General features: G+C 44.1%; 1 protein-coding gene across 2 annotated transcripts; it reads right to left on the minus strand.

Annotated features, from left to right (window-relative positions):
- Positions 1 to 3,188: 3,188 nt before the first annotated feature.
- Positions 3,189 to 10,142, minus strand: LRATD2 (LRAT domain containing 2). Of its 2 annotated transcripts, none has more exons than XM_071738376.1 (2): positions 9,889 to 10,142; positions 3,189 to 9,359 (listed from the first exon to the last, which is right to left on the minus strand). In XM_071738376.1, exon 2 carries the CDS (start codon positions 9,352 to 9,354, stop codon positions 8,458 to 8,460), a length of 897 nt encoding a protein of 298 aa, XP_071594477.1. In that variant the 5' UTR covers positions 9,355 to 9,359; positions 9,889 to 10,142; the 3' UTR covers positions 3,189 to 8,457. The 2 variants fall into 2 exon arrangements, with proteins under 2 accessions (XP_071594477.1, XP_071594478.1); XM_071738377.1 differs by lacking the exon at positions 9,889 to 10,142 and adding an exon at positions 9,570 to 9,741.
- Positions 10,143 to 22,162: the final 12,020 nt, after the last annotated feature.

Consider the following 22,162-nt stretch of genomic DNA (forward strand, 5'->3'; position numbering starts at 1 on the left):
GAGAGGTGTGAGGAGGGAGGAGCAGCCGAGAGGGGCTGGGACCCCCCAGCCCAGCCCGGCACTGCTAAGTGAGGGGAAAGTGTTTTACTGATTTTTACTTTCTCACCTTCTTCACCCCTGTCTTTACCAGCACTGACAGCTCCCAAGTCACAGGAGCAAAAGGTCAGGTTGAAGCAGACAGCAACCTGCTGTCAGCAAAGGAAGAGTTGGTGTACCAACTATTACAGGAGCTTGACCTGTACAGATCGATGGTCCTGATGCAATCCACACCAGGGTGCTGAGAGAGCTGGCTGAGGTTGCTGTGAAGCTGCTCTCCATAATCTTTGAAAAGTCGTGGAAATCATGAGATGTCCCTGATGACTGAAGGAAGGCCAACATCACCCCCACCTTTAAGAAGGGCTCCAAGGAGTACCCAGGGAATACCAGACACATTACTCTCACTTCAGTCCCTGGGAAAGTCATGGAGCAAATCCTACTGGGGATGATCATCAGTCAATTGAAACGTGACTGGGAAAAGCCAGCATGGATTTATCAGGGAAAATTGTGCATAACCAACCTGATTGCTTTCTATGACAAAGTAACCTGCTTGGTTTATGCAGGATGAGTGGTGGACACCATCTTCCTGAACTATTCTAAGGCTTTTGGCACCCCCCACAGCCTCCTCCTGGAGAAACTGACTCATGGCCTGGATAAGTGGTCTGTGAGGTGGGTGGGGAACTGGCTGACAGACCATGCCCAGAGGGCAATAGGAAATAGTTCTTCCTCCAACTGGCAATGGGTCACAAGTGGAGTCCCCCAGACATCAATATTGGGCCTGATGTTTAACATCTTTGTAAGTGACCTGGATGATGGGATGAAGAGCACCCTGATGAAGTTCACTGATGACACCAAGATTAGTGGAGAGGTTGACACCCCAGAAGGGAGAGCCACCCTCCAGGATGACTTAGACAGACTGAAGAGGTAGGCTGACAGGAACTTTATGATTAAGTTCAATGTGGAGAAGTGCAAAATTGTGCACCTGGAAACACATAACCCAGGAGTACAGCTCAGATTGGGACCCACTTGGCTAGAAGTTGTGGATTCCTCCACTTTATAAAGTTTTCTCTCTCAGCTTGATGGGGTGCTGAGACATCTCATATAAACAGTAATATTAGACAGGTTGGACCAGATGATCCTTGCGGTCCCTTCCAACCTGACATACTGTGATTCTATGATTAAAATGTAATTTAATTTGCAAAAAAAATAGTTTTTCCTACGTTACTGCTGTTTTGCCCATGACAGTAATTGATAAGTGATCTCCCTGTCTTTATCTTGACCTGTGAGCTTTTCCATCTTATTTTCTCCCTTACTAGAAGTGAGAAAACGACTGGGGTATGTGAAAAATAGGGGTTTAAAATTGTAGTTTATTGTTTTGTTGAGTGTATCTTTCAGTTTAATAATGTTGCTTGGGCTTCCTGCTGGGGGCTCATTGTCAACAGTTGTGTGTTGGTGCATGATTCTTGTCACCGAGGAGCTGCAGCAGGAAGTCAGGAGACCAGGATGATGAAAAGGAGGTTGACCGGATCTTTTCTAAATCCTGGGTAAAAAGCTGCATTGAAGGAGGGACAAGCGGTCTGTGCTTGTTGGATTGGAATATAAGGTCTCCAATGTTGGCAAAGGCTGGAAACTTGTCACTTTTGGAAGTGGGAGGAAGGCTCTTGCTTCTCCTGAAGGCTTAAAATTACAAATTGGGTTTATTGTCTTGGTGTCAGATGAGTAGCTGGGAGCTCTGTGCAATGAAGCACCTGAGCTGGGTAAGCCTGAGAAATGTGGCAGGACCAGCTGGGAACAGCTACTGGGATGTGAGGCAGGATCCTGCTTAAGGGATCTCCTTCCCTGAAGGCAGAGCCTGTGAGAGAAGTCACAAGCTGCTTTACTTACGAACGTGGAGAAACTTCTCAGTGAGATAAAAGGTCCACAACCAAAATTCTGGAAACACTATGGAAAATAACTAAGCAACAAAAACTAACCAACCAAACAAACCAAACAACAACAACAAAAAGATTCAGAGGCTAGTGTCTTGCAGTGCTAGGTGGCAGCTAAGCAGGGATTTTCAGGTCACTTGCCTCACTTTTTGGTTCTTCATGTTCTTTTTTCAGATCTAATAATAGCTGAAAATTCAGACACTCTTGCAGTGACATGGAGTACAGCTGGGTGCCTCATACCTCTTGTTCCAAGTCACCTAAGTCCATGCCAGAGCTAGCAATTAAATGTTATGGTGGAATCCCACCTGTGGTCCTGAACCTTAAAATCCGTTGTCTCTAAGAATTTGTTTCACTCCTGTTAAAGCTGCAAAAAGGCTGTCAAGGACAGCTGCAGCCCACAGAAGAGCTAAGGTCTCCACGGGTACCTTCAGCAGAAGTCTCATCTTGATATAGCTTAATTTCTTCTGGATGGTTTCACTCAGTGGTCTTGCTTGAGTCAACTTGGTGCCTTTGTGTGATACTCAAAGAGCTCTTTCTGGTCAGGACTTCCAGGAGGAGTGTTTGTTGTACTTTGTTGTTGTTGCTGGTTTTGTCATTGTAGGCGTGCACATAGTGGAATGCTTTGACAAATTAAGAACATTACCCTATGGGTATAACATCTTACTACAACTAATGGCCCTCAAAAGTCATTAAGTAAGAAAGTCTTCATTAAGAAATGACCTTGTGCCTGATGCTGGTAGGATATAGATCCCATTCCATCTTTGGTGCTTCCATGAGACAGGACAACATGCAAACTGAACAGCTGTACAGATTTTCCAAAAACTCCCCCTGAGTTCTGATGCTCTCTTGTTTCTGCCTCTTGCAGACACTACATCTGTTCCTTCAGCAGTTGCTGGCAGACAAGACAAGCCCAGGTGCCAACTATTACTATATGATCTTGTGCTGAATTCATTTTCCCCTTTTAAAATTAAATTATGGGCCAGATCCTCATCAGATTTAATATTCCTATTGCCTATTAAGCATCTCCTAGTTTGGCTGTGTACAGAGACTGCTCTTCCTCTCTCTCTTTGGAGCAAGAAAACCTCCAAAGAGTTAGATTTCAATCTCATGTGTGAAGTGAAAATATGGATTGTTTTGTGTCTGATGCATCCATCATAAGAAATCATGTTTTCCAAAAAGCTGGGGTAAACCACACCATTCAGAAAAAGAACAAAAGAAAGGATGTAAAAGATACTATAAATCTTTTATTTCTTTTTAGTTACTATGCAATGCCCTTCATTTTGAAGGAAATGGTACAATTGATGATCTGTACTTCTTTCTCAGGAAAAGAAGATATTTGCACTAACAATTCAACATTTACTAACAAAACCGCTTACAGAAAACGCTCATGGTGGGGAAAAAAAAATAAAATCATATTTTGTGATTACAGTCGTAATTGTGGATGATTCCATGAAGTGTTACAATGTCAGGAATTAAGCGTGTATTTAAAGAAAGCTTTAATTCAATATTAATGCAAAAGAACCATCTAAGCCACCAGTGTGTGTGAACTCATTCTGATTTTTTCCTATCCACAGTTTTGAAGAAATCTAATCTGAAAGTCTAAGCCCATTATACAATACACCTGGCTGTATTACGGCACATTGATTTATAAGAATAGTCAACATATACTCAATTAACAGGAGATTTCTTACAAATAGAAACTGCTGTTGGAAACAATGTATTTCATACCTCTACTCAGTTACTAGCCTATGATCTGTTATATAAAATTAAAATTTTGCTTTTGAAAAAATATTTGTTCCTACATGGCTGTTAGAATTATGGTTTTTAGAATTATGGTTGGTGCTGTTAATTATCAGAAAAGCACAGGTGTGAAACCACTCCACAACACACTTTGCACACCCAAGGACAGACCTTTGGTAAAACTTAACCAAAGGAGAAGAGAAAACGAAAACCACCATTACATTCAAAATCTGAAACAGACATGTCACATAATATTACCTATTTTAGTACTGAGAGTGGAATATTTAATTTAAATGAGCAAAACTTCAGACATTTCCTTAGGGTTACATTTATACAAAACAATTGAAAGTTTTAATTCCAAAATCTAGAGTCCTTCAGTCTGAAGAATGTTTTTTTTTGAAGTAAGAAAATACAAATTTTTGAAGTAGTTTTTGGATATTTTCCCTGCCTACCATATTGGCCAGGTGAGCTCTAGAGATTTGCTGTATTCAATATTCTGTATGAAGACAAAATATGGGATGACTTGAAATAGTCTTGAGTTTAAGTCCTTCTTTACTGCCATGGAAGGCAAATGTCTAAATTTTGTTTTTAAAATTACTCAATCAAGGGATAATTGTAAGTTTTACTATAAAGCCTTTTCCAAGACATTATTTGCATTGAATACACCAATACTCCAGAGAAATACAACTGCTCATCTACCTTTCCTATCTAGAGCTACATTTACACATTGGGGCTCAGCCTTGTCAGCCTTAAGACGTGCATAATGATATTCACAGCAGTCATCCTATCAAGAGCAGTATGTATGCACAAATTGGTAAATTCATACAGATGATTAAGTGTTTGCATTATCAAAGGGCTTTTAAAACAAATTACATTAACTCTGACTGCTGAAAACACAAGGGGAAGTTCAAGCATGGCAAGACAGAAAGAGATTCCACAGAACAGTCTGCAGCATAATTATCTGCTTAGTTTACAACTGCCGTGTAACACACCTCTCACCAAATCAGAGGGAAACCGAGGCCAAAGTTTAGGCTAGATTCCACAAGCCTTGTTTGGACAAGAAGCCCTTTGAGAAACAGCTTTCACAGCACTACTTGTTCTCTCCCAGTGATTATGCAACCTCAGATTCTCCACACTCCCACCAGAGACCTCAGATTGAAATTCCAGGCCCTTATTCACAAAGAAATGTAAATATACAGTTTATTTCAAGCACATGAATAGTCTTGGTGATTTTCAAGTGGCTCAAGGTAGGGTCTACTCACGACTTCAGACCTTGGTGCAGGCTTAGGACCTTTGCTGAATCAGAGATCCCGCAGAAGGATCACACCTAAATTTCTGTATGCTAAAGAAGCTGCAGAGAACACTTATCTGTTCTTCCCCTCTTTTGTACTGCACACAAAAAAGTCTGTATTCCTGGTAGATCTTTTTCTTCAAAATCAAGTCCTAGAAATCTCAGCCTAGTCTGCAGACAGTAACTGAGTAAAGTGCAGCAAAGACAAGAAACTAAGCAATTGTGGTGTGCTTCCACAGCAACTCCTGTTCTCACATTCAGCTCATTACAGGCCCATGGCCTTAAAACCAGACTGCTTAGAAATGTTTGCAGTAGTATTTAGTAGCACCTATTAAATAACACTGCCTAATGAACAAGTAGGGAAAAAGGACCCAGCTGTTAAAGATTCAACAGTTGCATCTTTACGTGCTAGAATACAGAAGCCCTGTATGGAGGTAACCCTCTTCCAGACTAAATTCAAACAAAGAAACAAACAAACAAATTTCCAAGCTTTCCCTCTTCTACTTTTACACAGAATGGAATACCAGGAGAGAGAATAAATGCCCATAGCTTGCAGAGAAATTTAGAGATTCCAAATATCTGTGCTTTGCATACTGAACACCTGTATCCCAGGTGTCAGAGGAGCATAGGAGCATATAGGTTTATAGCACGGCAGAACACACACCAGACTCTGCTTTGCTTTCTCTCTCTGTCCTAGCAAGGCAGTGCAAGCCCTGGGATTCTTTTCTAAGGCCCTTTGCCTGTGTGGGAATTTATCCTATAAGGCATGACTGGTACAGAGGAGCACCAAGATCAGCACAAGATACAATTTAAGTTGGTCAAAGGAGCTTTGCTCTCCATTCTCAAGAAGAGTTGGTCCTTTTTTTTATTAAGCAAAAAGGCAAAAAAAAAAAAAAGAAACAAAACAAACCAGTAAAAAAAGCCAGACTATGCAGGGTATCTCAAAAAGGAGAGAAATGGCTAAGTGTCATAGTTCTGATATTTCAGACACAAGGGAAAAATATTTTCTCGACTAGTTTACTGTTTAGTACCCTGTAGATACATAATATTTGACATTTATAGCAGTTTCTATACTTTATGACCTAGAATATACTTTAGATCACTAATGAAAAATAAACCCATTCAGAGGACTGGAAAATAATGTGCATAACTTACTTTCAAATGCAAGGTTATGAAGGGATTATTTTTTTACTTTCAAAAATATCTGTAAGAAAATATTATTTTACATACCTATATTACACAGTGAAATAGATTTTGTTATGAACAAGGTTTCAGTATGAAAGAAACCACAGCCAGACACGGACTCATGGTCTAAATAATCTCAGTTGCCTTGTATCAACTGATGCAAGAGACAGAAAAACAGGGGCAACAAAAAAACTCCTTCACTCTTTCTCCAGCTATTTCAGCAGTAATCTCAGCTCTTAGTGGTTAATAGGTGTATAAAACCTGTGTGCAGAAATCCACATACTAACCCTAGCATGGTTAGATATGGATAGTTATTATGCTCTCAAAGTGAAGTTGACAGCTGCATGGCAAACACAGTAACTTGAGTATAACTCAACTGCATATCAGAGAAACAGAGCAATTTAGAGCAGACACCTGAGCTATAGCATTCCAAGGGAGCTTGGTGTTAAAATCTCCTTTGGATCTGGGTCTTTCACAGCCCAAAATGAGAGCATGGGAGTAATTAAGGAAAAAATATAGTTTATTGCAGAACTCTAAAAGTTGTTTCTCCTCCTGAAGTGAGGATGAAGTAGTCTTTCACAGTCTTCTAGCTTGTGTATTTTAGGCAGAAACCACACCACCACAATCTATTTGCATCGTATTGGCAAAGTTGCTTTATGTAGTCTTAACTAATTAAAAGCTGGTATTACTTATTCTTAAATGACAAACTTTGCTCCCTTCTCAGGAGCTGAAAGGATGCAAAGTACTTTGTTATTTGTGTTATAACTGTAAACAACTGCAGGGAAGACAGTAATAACTAAGCTTCAAGTTTACATCACACTGTTAGTTTCCATTATTTAAATGAACTCAAGCTTATCTTCAAATTTGCGTCATTGTTGTGCTTTAAAGGGAAAGAATTTTGCACTAGCAGCTGTCTCAAAACCAGCGTTAGCTCACAAACTTTAGACCCCAGGACAAAGATCTAACAGTGCTGCCTCTGTGGGAGCCCAGATCAACAGCTAAAAAACAAGTTCAGGGAATATTCAAGGCAGGCAGCACTGCATTTGCCCTCCCCTCGTGTTTAAAGAGGGACTTCCACAACAACTTTGCACATCCTCTCCTTTTTTTCTAATGCTATAGCTCAGCTGCATACCATAAAAAATAGCACATAAGAAAATATGAAATTCCTAATGAAGAGGAAATTGCTTTGCAATAAGGAAGGAAAAAAGGAACAACCAACCCCCTGCCTGTAATGCCTCCCAGCCTGTGCTCTCTCCCATCACTTCCTATAAAAGCTGTATTTACTGAGGTGCAAAACCTGTAACACGCTTACGGCCAGGAGCACCATGCCAAGAAGCCACCCTCTCGAGGAACAGCTTACTTAAGACATACTCTTGCACATAAGCAACCTGCTTCTACTGCCTTGTACCACAGATGTAATTGGGAGCTCTGCCATTTGCTTTAGGGAAAGCCAGGCAGCCTGCAGCAAGCACCAGCACAGCTCTGCCTGGAAGTCCCAGCGCACACCAATGCGCAGACTCCTTAATCAGGATTGCAAACTTCCTCCTCCCCTGGGACTGGTCAGAAATAAATGCCTCTTCTGTCTTCAAAGCCACACACTGATAGCTAAGGAGAAACTCCCCCAGCCCGTCTGCATGTTCCTATCAATTAGGAAGGCACCAGACACATCAAATCCATTTCATTAAAATTAGTGCAGATTTCTCCCTAACACTTTCTGGAGGGCTGGCTACCAACCCATGTAGCCTTGCACCAGGCAAGCAAGCAGTTCGGTGCAGTACCAACAAGAGCCACAACTGAGAGAAACAGGGGAAGAGAAAGGAAAATATCCTCATGCTTCTCAGCTACCAAACTAATCATGCCCTCAGAGCTTCATGGCCATGTCCTGAAAATTGTTGGCTCCTTAAGAGTATTTAATACTATTAACTTCTGCTGATAAGTAGATGTCAAAGGCATTTAGTATTAGCAGGCCTACTGCAGATGGTTGGGGGAAAGGCTTATGCACAAAGAAGGCAGAAAGGAATAGAAAGAGGTGGGAGTGGAGAGGGGTAGAATTGCCCTGAGTTTTATCCTCTACAAATAAGTCAGTGGTTTTTATCAAGCACTGAAGGAGTTAAGCACTAAAGCACAGACACTTAATCAGCTTTCCCCCTTCCTTTCACATGTGATTGGAATGAAGCTGCACTGAAGCAGCCCAAAGGGCTTATAACAGCTCAATTTCGCAGCCTTCAGTTTTAATCCCCATCACCCAGGTTAAGTGGTGTGGTGGCGCTGAGGCTGCTACTCTACAGCAGTCCGAGCACCTGGATGGTGATGGTCTTCCTCCTCCTCTTCCTCCTCCTCTGCAGCCTGAAGGTGGCTGGAGAGTTCCTGGATCACAGCAGCCCTACCGATCTGGTCATTTCTTCTCTTCTCCATAATCAGATCCTCCAGGCTCTGAAACTCCAGCGTGTGGCTGCGCTTGTCCCCCAGCCGGATCTGCAGTCGGTAGGGCTGCTTGCCTATGCGCAGCTCCCCGCCGATTTTAAACTCCCGCTTGCCGTACCGGCACCAGGCAGCAAAACACTCAGAGTTTCTCCAGCTCAAGTCCCGGTCCTTGCAACCCACCTGCTCCAGGGCGTTGCGCACCACCACGGCCGGGCTGAGGGGTTTGTAGCGGTACAGCTGGTTGGCAATGCGGCCCCGCCTGCCCTGGCTGGCATCCGTGAGGAAGCTGTTCACCACCTCCAGCCTATGAAGGTGCACAACTTGAAAATCCCCGACGTAGACCACCCAGTGCGGATACTGGGCCTGGCACACAAACTCCACTAGGTCACCCGGTTTGCACCTATTCAGCAGGTTTTCTGGGGTGTAGGTGCTCAGATGGCCCCCACCTCCTTCATCACCCTCCTCTGGCAGCATGTCCTCCTCAGAAAAGCTCTTCTGGTAAATACACTCGTCCCGGTAATATACTGAGCACTCCACCTCGTGCAGCTGGGGATCATAGGGCTGCAGGGCAGGGTGCTCACCCCCCAGATCATGTACTGAATCCTGCTGCTGCTCCAACTCATCATCATCATTCGAAAAGATGTAGGAGACCCCGATCCTGGGCCCTTCATCTCTGTCCATACCCGTTGGGTCGGCTGTAGGAACTTCCTTATAGTTCAGATGGGTCAGCTTCTCCACCTGGTTCCCCATACCCGCTGCAACGACAGAGACACAGCGCGGCCGTGAGGGCAGGGCCGCGGTGAGCGGTTTCCAGAGAAGCAAGGGGGCGGCAGGACACAGTTCTCCCCAACATGCGGTCCCCACCTCTCCCCGCTGCAACCCAGCCCCTGTGAGAGCCTTCGGGGACTGCAAGAGCCCCTCGGGAGGGGCAGCGGTGGTCCCATGGGGGGAGCGGACCCCCCTACCTGCACGGAGGAAGGTGAGGCGGCACCACCACTTGTTAGGCGGCAACGAGGAGAAGGAGAAAGGCGTCGGAGCCGCCGGACAGCGGGCAAGCACCAGTCCACCTGTTAGAGGAGGCTGCAAACGCTATGGTAGGGCGGGAAGTCCAGGCTGGGAATTCCCGAGTTACCACCCGGAGAGCCGCTCAGGCGCTCACCTGCCCGCCGCCGAGCCGAGCCGAGCAGAGCCGAGCCCAGCCGGGCCGCCGGCCAGGTGCGCCTCCGCCTTCTCCTCCTCCTCCCCCTCGCTCCCTCCCCCGACACCGGGCGGCTGCAAACTTACCCGGCGAGGAAAGCTGCGCGGCGGCGGGAGCGGCTCAAGGCGAGCGGGCGGCGCGGCGGCGGCGCGGAGGGGTGGGCGAGCAGCGTGGCTGGATCATGGCCCCGGCACGGACCCGCGCAGCTCCAGCGCCAGTGCGCCGCGCTGCCGGCACGGTGCTGTGCAACAAGCGGCGGGGAGGCACGGCCAAGGGGAGGGAGGCTGGATCCGGCTACGGACGCCCCGGCGAGGGCTCAGCCCCCAGCATTTAAAGAGGCAGCTTTTTTTTTTTTTTTTTTTTTTTTCTTCCTATTCTTACCCTTTCTCTTCCCTCCTCACTGCACCTTTTTCCTCTCTTTCTCCTGTAAGCCAAGCGCTTTGCTCCCCGCCGAGGCTGACTTGCAAGCAGAGGTCGGGGCGCCGGGCTCTCCGCTCCGCCGCTGCCCACCTCTGCGCGGCGCCGGGCAGCGGGAGCGGGTGTGCAACGCACTCTCACGCAAGCTCCCCGCAAACGCGGTCCCTTTAAGGGAAGGGTGCCATGAGGCAACCTAACCCGCCTGTTTGGTCAGGAGGGAGTAACTGGGAGCTGGAGTTTGCCCGGGACAGCACAGAGAGGCGATGGAATGCTTCGGTGCGGAGCTGCGAAAGGACCTCCGCCCCGGGACGCGCAGCTGCCCGCGGAGGAAGCTGCAGCCGCGCAACCCCTTTCTGCGCAGCGAGGAGGTGCCTCCTTGGGGCCACAAACAACAACAGGGAAGTTGTCAAGCCAACAAAATCAAAGAGCCCGGCACTCCAGGGCTTGGTGCCTTCGATTTCTCCATGAGCACAGCGTGTAATTAGTTTTATTAATTTATTTTCTTTCCAACTCCAAGAGATTACTCTCTTTTTCAATATAGAAGATTATGATTCTTTCCCCCTGGAGACGCATTATCAGAACTGGTGGGAATATTTTTCTGTGTATTGGAGAAGGCAAAACAATATTCTGCTTTTTCATTAATGCCTAGTTAGTCTAGTAGGTGGGTTCATTATTCGTGCTATTTTAACACTCACTGATAAATCCATGCTGTTCAAATAGAGTGCAGAGATAATATATGGGAGCTACAAGTATGTCTTTAATTTTGTCTCATGTATTCCCTCTCTGTTGTCTTGTAATTTATAAACCCAACTGTACACCACTATTTTGAGGATTTACTGAACAGTGGCAAACGAAGGAACAAATTTAGCATTACTGAGGTGCTGGGCACTGCCCACGGACTCAAAGGATACCGTTTCTACCAGATAATATGCCTCAGTGGTTTCAAATAGAAACCTGCCCTTTGGGGTGGGGAGAGGAGCTGCCGCGGAGGCTGGGAGACGTGGGCTCTGCTCCCTGTGGGGTGGGGGGCAGCTGCAAGCAATTGCAGCAGGGGACCCGCGACTGTATCAGAACCTTTGTGCTTTGACTTCACCTGGTGGTTCTGTCCACGGAAACGTTTCAGAGAAGGGAAAAGCACATCAGGGAGGTGTGCTTTTGAAATTAATCCTCCAAACACCTACCCTCTTCCAACACAGACACGCTTTGGTTTGCATCTAGCTCTGCTTTCAAACAGTGCACACACATTCCTGTCATGTTCAGCCAAACTCGATCTACATCAGCCACAGGACTGGACTGAGGCTCGTTGAGTAAACCTCCAAAATGTGTTTAATGTAGATGTCATTCTTCAGCACTGCCTGTTTCACACTGCAGTTCCTCTCCTCTCTAGCTGCTACTGGACAAAAGGGGGTCCTGCTTCAGTCAGAGTTTTGTTAAATTGGTTCAGTAGCTAAGGATGTGCTTGTGTTAAGATGAGAGTATCCTAAAAGGAGTAGCTAGACTCTTTCCTGCTCCCCCACTTGTACTGGAAGCTGTGTCTCATCACCACACCTTCTTATCTTTGGAACAATTTTATTTCTTGGCTAAAATTATTTGGCAGCCCTATGTTGAAGGCCAAGTTTTCTTTTGAAGCTGCTGCAATGAATGGACAGTTGTGTCTGTACAGGAGCAGAAACTCAGTATTGCTCAGAGGAGTCACTTGTGTGCACATGCACATCCACACAAATTTGGAATTCTTGTTCTCTTACTCTTTTCTGTCTGCTTCAAACTCACCCCCGTGCCTAGTCCTCTGCACCTTTTCAGCTGCTTTGATCTCTATGATTTCTTTGAGTTTCCTTTCAATGACTGCTCCTCAGAATCCACATTCTCTGATCAATCTGCTGTTTTCGAGGTTCAGAAACCATGGGTGAGTATTTTTGTGTCAAAAAAAAAGACTTTTAATGGTGTAATGCATCTGCAGATAAGACATCAGGTGGAAAATCCACAAGAGTCCTGAAGTGCCTAGATATCACCTAGGCTGGTGCCTAAATTACAGTGCTTAAAACTTTGGCATGCTTCACCTCTAAACCTCAAAGCAGCTAAACTCCCCAGGCACAAGTGTTGGGGCTGATGGCAATGACATGCTGTCCTGGTGACTGTTCTTTTAAGGAGAGCATTGACCTTTTGCATAGCTTTTGGAAAAAAAGTACTTTGGTGCTTATTTGCTAAAGATAATGCAGTCTCTGGATCTGGAGTGAAGGGAGGAATGGTTGCACAGTGCTGAGTTTGGAAGCTAAATAACAGACTGGAGTGGAAGACACACCTCTGACCTTGCTGCTGAAGTCTCCTTAGTTGGATGTCTTCTTGCTTAGTGTGCTGCCATTTGTTGTGCAAGTTTGAGATACTCAGGTCTGTGTGCATGTCACAGAGGAAATATTATGGAGACCTGAGCTACAGCCATGCTTGAATGCTTGTGAAAGTCAACAGGGATACCCACCCTGTTGAATACAGCACCTCCCTGGGGTCACTTTCAGGTCCAGTCACTTGCTCAGTTGCATATTTGTTTCCTGTAGATTCTCATTTGGAGTGAAAACTCCCCCCTACACAAAACATGGGTGTGGTTGTAGAGCTGGTCCACTCCGGGTAACTCACCCATCTGAGTCCCCACAAGGAAGCAGAGGTGAATCTACATGAGATCTGGCTCCCTCTGCTCTGCACAGCCTTCCAGCGCTTTCCCAGCTGAGTTTGTACATCCACATGCTCTCAATCTATTGCTGAGTGCAGCAACATGTGTTTACAGTTTCACATCATAAAAATACCATTCTGGTAGGCTCAATATGGCTTTTAGGAGATTTGAGACACTTGAGACTTTGATTGCCTGTAACACACACCTTAAATAGTGATTTTCCTTTTCAGAACAAAAAACCTGTCATGATGCAGGGCTCTCTAGAAACCCAAAGCTGAATGGCTGTGTAGCCCACTGGTGTATACAGAACAGACAGGACTTCACCTTTTGACTTAGAAACTGTGGGCCATTTACAGAGCAGGTACCTTTATTAGTCTGACTATTAAGCTGATTTGATCCAGCTGATATGATATAGTGCTAGCTTAGATTGTTTTAAATTTAAGCTCTCTGGTTTTGAGAATTAGGTGTCAAAGATATTTTTTTGCCCCAATGCTGTGTTATCTTTAAGCTTTCACACACCTCAAGTTTAAAAATGTGATGTTGATTTCAAATCACAATTTGTCCTTACTTGGATGTGAAATGCTCTGTTCCCATTGTTATTACATAAAAGATACCCAGTATGAGAACAAGTAAGTCTTCTTGTTATGCATTTATATTTTTTCTTAGGGAGCAGTGCTTCTGAGTAAGACATGGTTTAGTGTCACATTCTGTAAGCATGCTGTGTTTCACAGGTATTCAGCCAGCTGATGGCTATGACACCCTTGAATTATTTAATAGCTTCAATTTCTTTTTTCAGTAGAGTTTTATGAGAACTGAGATAAACTATGCTCCATTTGGCATGTAAGCACTCTGCATCATAGAAATAGCAAACTCAAGTGCTTAAACACCATGGTGGTATTAGGAGCACCTGAATAGTAAACCACTTCCTAAACAACTTCCATGGAAGTTGTTCCATGGAATTCTATAGAAATCAGTCATGCCCTTAGGTGAGGGACATGTGTGACCTGAGAGCTCCTTGATGGATTGTGTCATTCCATGACAGGCATAGCAAAGTTTTCCAAGGCAATTGGGATTCAGAATTGTAACATTGTGTTTGTTGCCTTTTTGTCATCCAGTGGAAGCTGGATCCCTGACTCAGGGACTAAATTTTTGTAAAGCCAGGAATGCCACCTCAAATGAGATTCACCAAAGATGGCATGTCTGAGGTGAGGAACAGGACATAGAGTTAGTGTCCTGACAGCTGCTGGAAAATAGCACACTTTAGCTCGTGTTACACAGCCTAACACTCTCCCAAGGTTAAGTGCTTTAATGAGGTCTGTTTCTCACAAGAGGAAATGGTGCCATGTCAGTTAATAAAAAGCATTAATATTTCAGATTGCTTCCTTGGGGTATGAAAGACCAAGGTTGAAGTTTCTCATCTCACTGAAGGAACTTAAACCAATACCTCCCAGGAGAGCACTGAAATCCACCAGACTGTAGACTATTTTTGAGCAAGTCATGCTCTCTCTGTCCCACTGAAGCTGTTCAGCTTCACATGGGCTCATTAAATACCCAATCAGTCAGTCAGGGGGTAGGGGTGTGGAAGGGAGAAGAAAAGAAAGACAATGGCTCTTAGATCAGATGCAGGAAGGAGATGAAACTGCCTTGAGGTCCTTTCTATTTGAGGTCCTGAGGTCTACTTGAGGTCTATTTCTATTTCTAATGAATATTCAGATATCTCACAAACATGCAATATCTTAATCATGGGTCATTCACACAGGTCCACTAGAAAGATCAGGAAGTTTTACTTTTAGGAGCTGCTCATGAAAGAGTTTTGTTCCTGTCCTCTTAGGAAGACATTGGGCCTCTGGGTGTCACATGCCCTCCATGACTGGTGTAACCCAGACACTATTAGATATCAGGTCCTCTTGGTTTCTGTTGTGTTAGAGCCACACCGATGCCTCTGTTGTACCAGGCTTCATGAAGTGACCTACACGGGTGTACCATTAGTTTGGGCTAATGTGTGAAATAAGCACAGAGCTGTCACTACTTGTTGTCTCTGCTTGGGTCTCCAGGAGAATTACTGGAAATTCAGATAGCCAGAAAGTTTATGCACCTCAAAATGTTGATACCATGAAAGACTTGGTATTCTAAAATTGAGATTCATGATATTTGACAAAAAGTGAGAGATACTGGGAGCCTCTGGTGTCAGGAAGATTTCATCAGCATTTAGCTTGTAAACTTTTAATGATACCAATAAGAGATGCTTTCAATCATTTGATCTTTTGTATTCCATGTAGCATAGGATGGCTCACCATATATTCAAGACCTGAAAGTAAGGGGAACTGCAGATCAGAGACCTGCATTTCGAGAACAGAGGGGAGAAATTGTAACTGCCCTGTTTATCACATCAGCAAACGCTTGTTTTTTGCAGAAACATCCTGGAAGCTTATGGCTCTATGAACTACTTTCAGCATTTTAATTGTGACTAAATGTGATCTGTGGCAAAATAAATCGCTGAGATTGCCAAAGCCACAGAGTTTTTGATGAGGCATCCAATCTGTATCTTGAAAGAAGCTCCTCCACTGTGAGATTCTCACTGGTGCATTCCAGCAAATGACAAAGAAGTAATTCATATGTCAGTTGAGGCTTGGATTCTTAGGAATTCCTATCAAACTGTCTTGAGCAGTAGACAAAGCTTAATCAAAATGCAGTCGATTTTTTTCCTGAGAAAATAGCAACTATTTTTGAAACATAACTTAACAAGGAAGGAGCACATGTATCTATCTAGCATGGGAACTACTAGTCCCTTCCATCACTCATCATTCTCTCACGCTGAGCTTCTCCCCCAGATGTTCTTTCTTTGATGTGTCTTTTAGCACATCACTGGACTGCTGGCTGCCTTGGTAGCACAGTGTGTCCTTTCGTATGCAGCCAGGAAAGGGTGGTACTGCTGCATTCAGTAGAGAAACTGATGATTGCTACTGGTGTGCAATACCTAAACAGAAGCCGTTAGTAAGAGGAAGGAGTATTTCTTTGGCTGTTGCCATGCTGCTAATAAAAAAATCTAAGTATTATATGTAGTGTGAGGTAAACACATCACTCCTTCCAGCAAATCTATGATGTGACCACATGTTACTCAGTGGAGCTGCAGATGCCCCCTCCCTGGAAGTATTCAAGGCCAAGTTGGATGGGGCTGTGAGAAACATAGTCTAGTGGAAGGTGTCCCTCCACCTGGCAAGGAGGTTGGAAATAGATGATCTTTAAGGTCCCTTTAAACCCAAACGGTTCTATAATTCTATGACTTTGTGCTCATGCCTCCATTTTGAATGGGATGGAAGAGGAACCACTGAGCAAAGTGACTCCCTCTGTGACACCAGTGGTGTCTGAGACAGAATATGAGGCTGACTATGTCACAGCATGTGGCCATCCACGAAGTGGTAGCACACTTAGAGATTTGTGGGGTCTGCTTTCTTTATGCTGTTGTTTGATGCTTGCTGATTTGACCCAGAAGTATTGGCCACATCTGCCCTCCACAGCCATTCACCATTGCTGAGGCTGTAGTGACACAGGCAGAGCAGCTTTAGGGGTTGTGCACAGTCCCCTGCACCAGGGAAGACCTTGAGGTAACCTGGTTTGGGGTGTGAAGGTGGAGGGTGGAAAGGGTGCACAGCTTGCCCCTTGCTTGGGGCTCTTATGAGCTTTGTGTTACATTTCTTCTCCCCTACAACCCTCCCACAGATAGATGCACAGAGTGAACCTGTGTCTGCCTGCCTATGGAGTGGGGATTTGCTGAGCAAGATACTGAGGGAATGGTAAGCTGAAGGGTCTGCTGTAGGGCATAAGCATGGAGGCAGGGCTTGGGAAGCTGGAGGCTGCATCAGTCTGAGGCAGCTTTGCATACATACCCCTCAGCAGACTGAGGCACCAGCAACGTTGGGTGAGAAGAGTATGACAGCCTTGAGAGCACTGGGGGTGCTTTAGCAAAGAATTTGGACTTGTAAATAAATGAAATCAGAGAATCTATGCTTTCAGGCCTCTGGTGTCCATTTGTGAATAGAAGCCTGTAGCACTGAAATTCTGCAAACATAAATAAACCCATTAAAGTCCTGAGGTGCTCTGAGTGCCTGCTAACAAGGCCCATGGAGACCGAGGGGAAAATCCCTAGGTAGTTGTGGAGTAGTTCCAAGCAGTAGGAGTGTCCAAATTTGAATCAGCCTGATGATGTCCACAGTGCTCAGGGTGGTTCTTGATTCCTTATCCAGGCTGTGCCTCTGGAAATGACATACAGCAAACTACCTGCAGCATGTATGCCAGACACCTTCAGCAGAGTGGATTTTCAGTTGGCTGCAAGCATTCCTCTCCCTTAACTCACTAATGATGATGGTGAGACCTCAGAGGCTGCGGGGGACCAGCTGGGCCTGCAAGCTGCAGTCATTCCTGTGGATTCGTTCATTACTGCTTGCAACCAAAACCCATTTTCTACCATGGTTAAACACACGCCCTGAGACAGCCTGCTCAGCTTTGGAGACAAATAGCAGCTATGGGGGCTACTCTGTTAGACAATTGCTGCTCCTTTGCAGAGGGCACATGAGCAGGAGGAAATGCCACTGTGCTCCTTGTTTAAGAAAGCATTGGTATTATCCTTGCCTTCCACTGAGCCCTTTCTGTTAGTGCCCGTGGGAGGATGCTAGGAGCAGATGGTTATTCCTTCAATCCTGTCAGCTAGTTAGATGAAAATACTATTCCTAGTAGAATCTACTGTCGAGGAAGTGTCTGGCCTGCTGGATGGCACTGCTGGGTTGGATTTATGAAGTGCTTTCTGGATAATGATGTGTGTGCTCATAATAATGATGTTAATACCTGTTAGAACAGGCAGCTGTATGTGTTTGCCTTTCTGGAGGTGGATGTTCTCCTGCCTGGGTATGTGGATTGACTTTAACTGGTGAAAGAGGACAGTGTGAGCAGTGCTATTCATTTCTATTTCATTCAATTTTTTTGTTTTGTTTTGTGGGTTTTTTCCCCCCTTTTTCCTTTCTCCCTCCCTCCCTCCCTTTCTTCCCCCTTCCATTTCTCCCTCCCCTCTTTCCATTCCTGGGTTGTCTGCTTGTCAGGAGCCTGACAGGATCATATCAGCTGCTCCAGGGAAGCCCCTTGGCCATTCCAGTTCATCTTCCAGCACTGTCTGTCAGATTATAGGAGGGAGGCTCCAGGCAGGGCTCTGAACTCAGCAGCACTCAAAGCAATTGGATAGTTTGATGATGCTTTCCATCCTCACATGTGATACCAGCTACAGACTGGACTTGATGCTTATGATTACAAGCAAAGCTTAGTTTCAGCCAATCCCTGTGTATGTTAAAGTTGTCAGCTCCACACAAAATCCCTTTTCTTGGCTCTTTCTGTGCAGCGTGGTGTTCGCTTGCTCTGATTTAAGTGTTTTATGGTTCCACATGAAGGAGATAACAGCACGAGCAAAGCTGTGAGCAAAGATAAATCATCTGTAAGGGAAAAGATGAAAACTATTTTTTGGAAAGCAGCAAGGCCACCATGCCAAGGGAACAAAACACTTACTGTAGTGTTACAGCTATCAGCTTAAATCTCTACTGCCTCAAATTCAAAGTTATTTCAATGCAACACCATTTTACAGTGAAGCGTTCATATTGGAATGAGCAATGTAAAAAGACTCCTCTAAGGAAGATGCATATTCCCATTTTTTCACCTGAAATGTCCTTCATTTGTTGTTATAAACTAAAAGCAATTAATAGTAAGTTGAGGGGACGACTGACTGACTTGGGAAAGGCTAACCAACTTTAAGGGGAGATGGATGAAATCATTCTCTTCTAGGATTCAGTGATCTAATTCCACTGCTTATTCTCCCTTTTTAGCATCTACGCTCAGCTGATTCTATGAATATCTAATCAGAATCAGGACAGTGTTATTTTGCTGGTATAGAGGAAGATCAGGCAAAGCAATTCCTACAAGTTCTGCCATTTCTTTTTTCAAAGATCTTAGAATAAAATACAGATGAAGGTGATGTCTTCAGGATAAGTTTCATTTGTTCATGAAGTTTAGCATGGTTAGAACAGGAAAAATGACAGTCTTATTTTGGATCCTGTAAACTAGTGCCTCCGTGACTGTGTCACACAGAACAGTTTTGTGTCTTAATGAAACTCAGAAAGATTGACAATTATAATGAGATGTCACTCCTTTTTTTTTTTTTTTTTTTTTTTTATTTCTCTTCTCTTTCTTTCCATTTCATTGTTCATCCATGAGATAATGAACAATCTTTGGTGGTTTAGATTTTCAGTTGCACCTTCTTTTACAAGTGTAGAAGGAAACATTGCCATTTCTAGGTTTCCAGTGCAGACTAATTAATGCCATGTAATAGCCATATCTTAAGCACGTCCTTCCAAGACCAACTGCATTGTGAGCTGTGTTAATAGCAGTGTAGCCAGCAGGTCTAGCAAAGTGATTTTTCCCCTGTATTCAGCACTTGTGAGAATGCATCTGGAGAGCTGCTTCATTTTGGGCTTCCCAGTATGAGAACTGTGACAGAGCCAAAAGATGTAACTTGGAATCTGGAAAATTCAGTTTTAATATTAAGGTTTGTTTGGCTTTGTGGTGGTTTTTTTTTTTGTTTTTTTGGTTTTTTTTTTAAGCAAGATGGTGGTCAAATACAGGAATAAGTTTCCCAGAGGTGCTGTGAAAACTCCACCTTTGAAAGTGCTAAAGACTGGACTGGGTACATCCCAGAGCAACCTGGTCTAAGTAGACCTGCTTTGCACAGATGATTGGATTGGCTGACCTCTCTTTCATGTCTCTTTCATGCCAAGTTATGATTCTGTGGTTCTCACAGGACATAGTAGGTTTGCTTATTAATAATACCTACTAGATCCAGTGAATCCAATCTGCAGATTCTTCCAACTCCATGCTGGAGTCTGGTTCAGTTAGATACAATCTTCTGCTCAATTTGAAACTCCACTAAACGATAAAACCCCTTGAGGCTCTCCTTGCCTAAATACTTAGGTTCTGATTTCCCTGGACTTCAAAGGCAGAAGCACTTTTCTGCCTGGAAATGTCTCTGTGTATGGGTGCCTGAGAAAATAACTTCTTATCTTTGCAGATTTACCAGGTCAACTGAGCAGATGCCAGATCTCAAAACTTCTTCTCTCAGTCTTCCCCAGCTGTACATTCTTCGCAGGGCTGTGTGTGCAGGGCTGTGAGTAGCACTCTCTTGGTTGCTTTGCATTGGTACTCAGGTGACCTTGTCATTGCCCCATGATGGAACTGACAGGCTTGGGCAGTGAGACTCTACATCCAAACAAGGGTTTCATTAATTCCTTCCTCTGTTAGAAATTCTGGCATCTTAGTACTGATGGACTGAAGTCAGAAACCCGAGCTCAGCAACAGACTAAAATGACTGCAGCATGGAGCCTTGTAAAAGATATGCATTTCAAATCCCAAATAAATGCATACCTTAAGTCCAGAGGTTGCCTCCATTCTTTACTGATTTAAAGAGGATTGTGAGAAGGTGCTATTCTTGTAAGACAGGATATGAGAACTTGGCTCTCTAGGAGTATGGTCTCTGCTGTATCCAGCACTTGTGAGGGCACCAGATGGCATCTTCCATACTGGAATGAAGTCACTGAGTGCCATGCATTTCTTGGGTCCTCTATCTTTGTTGAAAATAGCCTTATTCATTCCACAAAAGAGGCTTTGAAAAGTTGATTGCTTAGGTTTTAACCTTTTCAAAAAGGGTTTCTCTGTTAAAAGCTTATGGTTAGAAATACCAAACACTGTTGTTGCTAAGATTAAGGTATTTGTTTCTTAGAAATGGCTTATAAGCAGAGACCAGCACATGGATTATTGTTCCTTCTTAAGCCAAGTGGAGTGAAGTTGCTTCAAGTAAATTTTGCTTCCAGTAGGATCAGTTTTGCATGTGATTTTAATAATAGCTTTGGGAAAGGAGGGGTCATATCTAAATTTTTATATTTGTACCTCACATGGAGGAAAAACCCACACAGTACTTACCACTAACATATTGGGGCTTTAGGCTGTTCTAGCTGCAGATAGAAAAAACAGCTACTGAGTTTCAGTAAAAAAAATAGTATGTATTTTGGTCTTGCATGCTAATGAAAAAATGTACCATGATCAGATTTATGGGTTTTACTTTTCTGGAACAGGATTTTTTTTTCCCTCTTTATTTCTGTGTTGTTTTTTCCCCCTGAAGGTTAATGTCATACGCAAAAGAAAATCTGACTAATTAACTCAGCCTTCAGAAGACTGTAAATACCTGTCAGGAAATAGAAGATTTTTTGCTGTTGCTAGACAATGACCTTAACTGTGACCTGGAAAGATCAAGCTTATAGTTTGTGAATGGAGTCGGTAACTGTGCTGTGGAACTTCTGGCCTTATTATGAAATGCATATCACAGATTGTGCCTAATTGCACATGGTGGTTTTATGGAATCTGTAGCTACTGAGCCAAGACTCAGATGTCAGATATCAGCATTCTTGCTATAGTTAAATGCTGCTGCCATGTAATAGGTTCTGTTTATCTCTCCTGCAGCTTCCAAATTGCTGTGTCTTGGGTCAGTGCCCTAAGTTCATTTTTTATAAATTCCTGACCAAAGTTATTAGCTCTCCCCTTTAAAAACCAGGATGAATTAGTGCAGTGTTATCCCCTGTTCTGGAAAGCATGGCCCCAGCTTTTATCATCATCACTTGGATGACTTGTGTTAGGTTTTAGCAGGACACTGAGGGAATTACTTCAATAGGAGTTATTCAGGTCTTCGCTTAAATGGAGTGAGGAGTCTTCTGCTGGTGTTCACAGTAGTTGTGGGACTGCTTTGTTTCTTTGGAAACCTGGCAGAAGGTAGAATCATCACTGTGGAGAACAGTTACATCCTCATTTCCCCTAGCCTCAAATATGTGTGCCTGGCTTGAGCTTGAGATGTACTTACAAACAGAATGTTCAATAAATAATGGCTATTCATCTTCCAAAATGTTCCAGGGTGTTATGCTGATGCCTTGGACAGAGTCGCCATTAGCACATCAACCTAAGTCCTTTCCTCCAGTCCTCCCTGTGCCTACCAGATTCCAAACACCGTGGTCTGTTCCCATAGTGCAAAAGGGCTCTTGCAGTGGATGGAGCCCTACTGTAATGGCCTCTGTCTATCCGTCTTCTCTCTGTTTTTTTCCCATTATGTATGATGCCAACAAATAGCAAGATTTTTCAATGTCTTTCCACCAGTGACACCAGAATAAGATACTGAGAGCAGTTTAGTGGTGCTCTCTCCCGTG

The sequence above is a fragment of the Heliangelus exortis genome, chromosome 2 (genome assembly GCF_036169615.1).
Source record: "Heliangelus exortis chromosome 2, bHelExo1.hap1, whole genome shotgun sequence".
NCBI lineage: Eukaryota > Metazoa > Chordata > Aves > Apodiformes > Trochilidae > Heliangelus > Heliangelus exortis.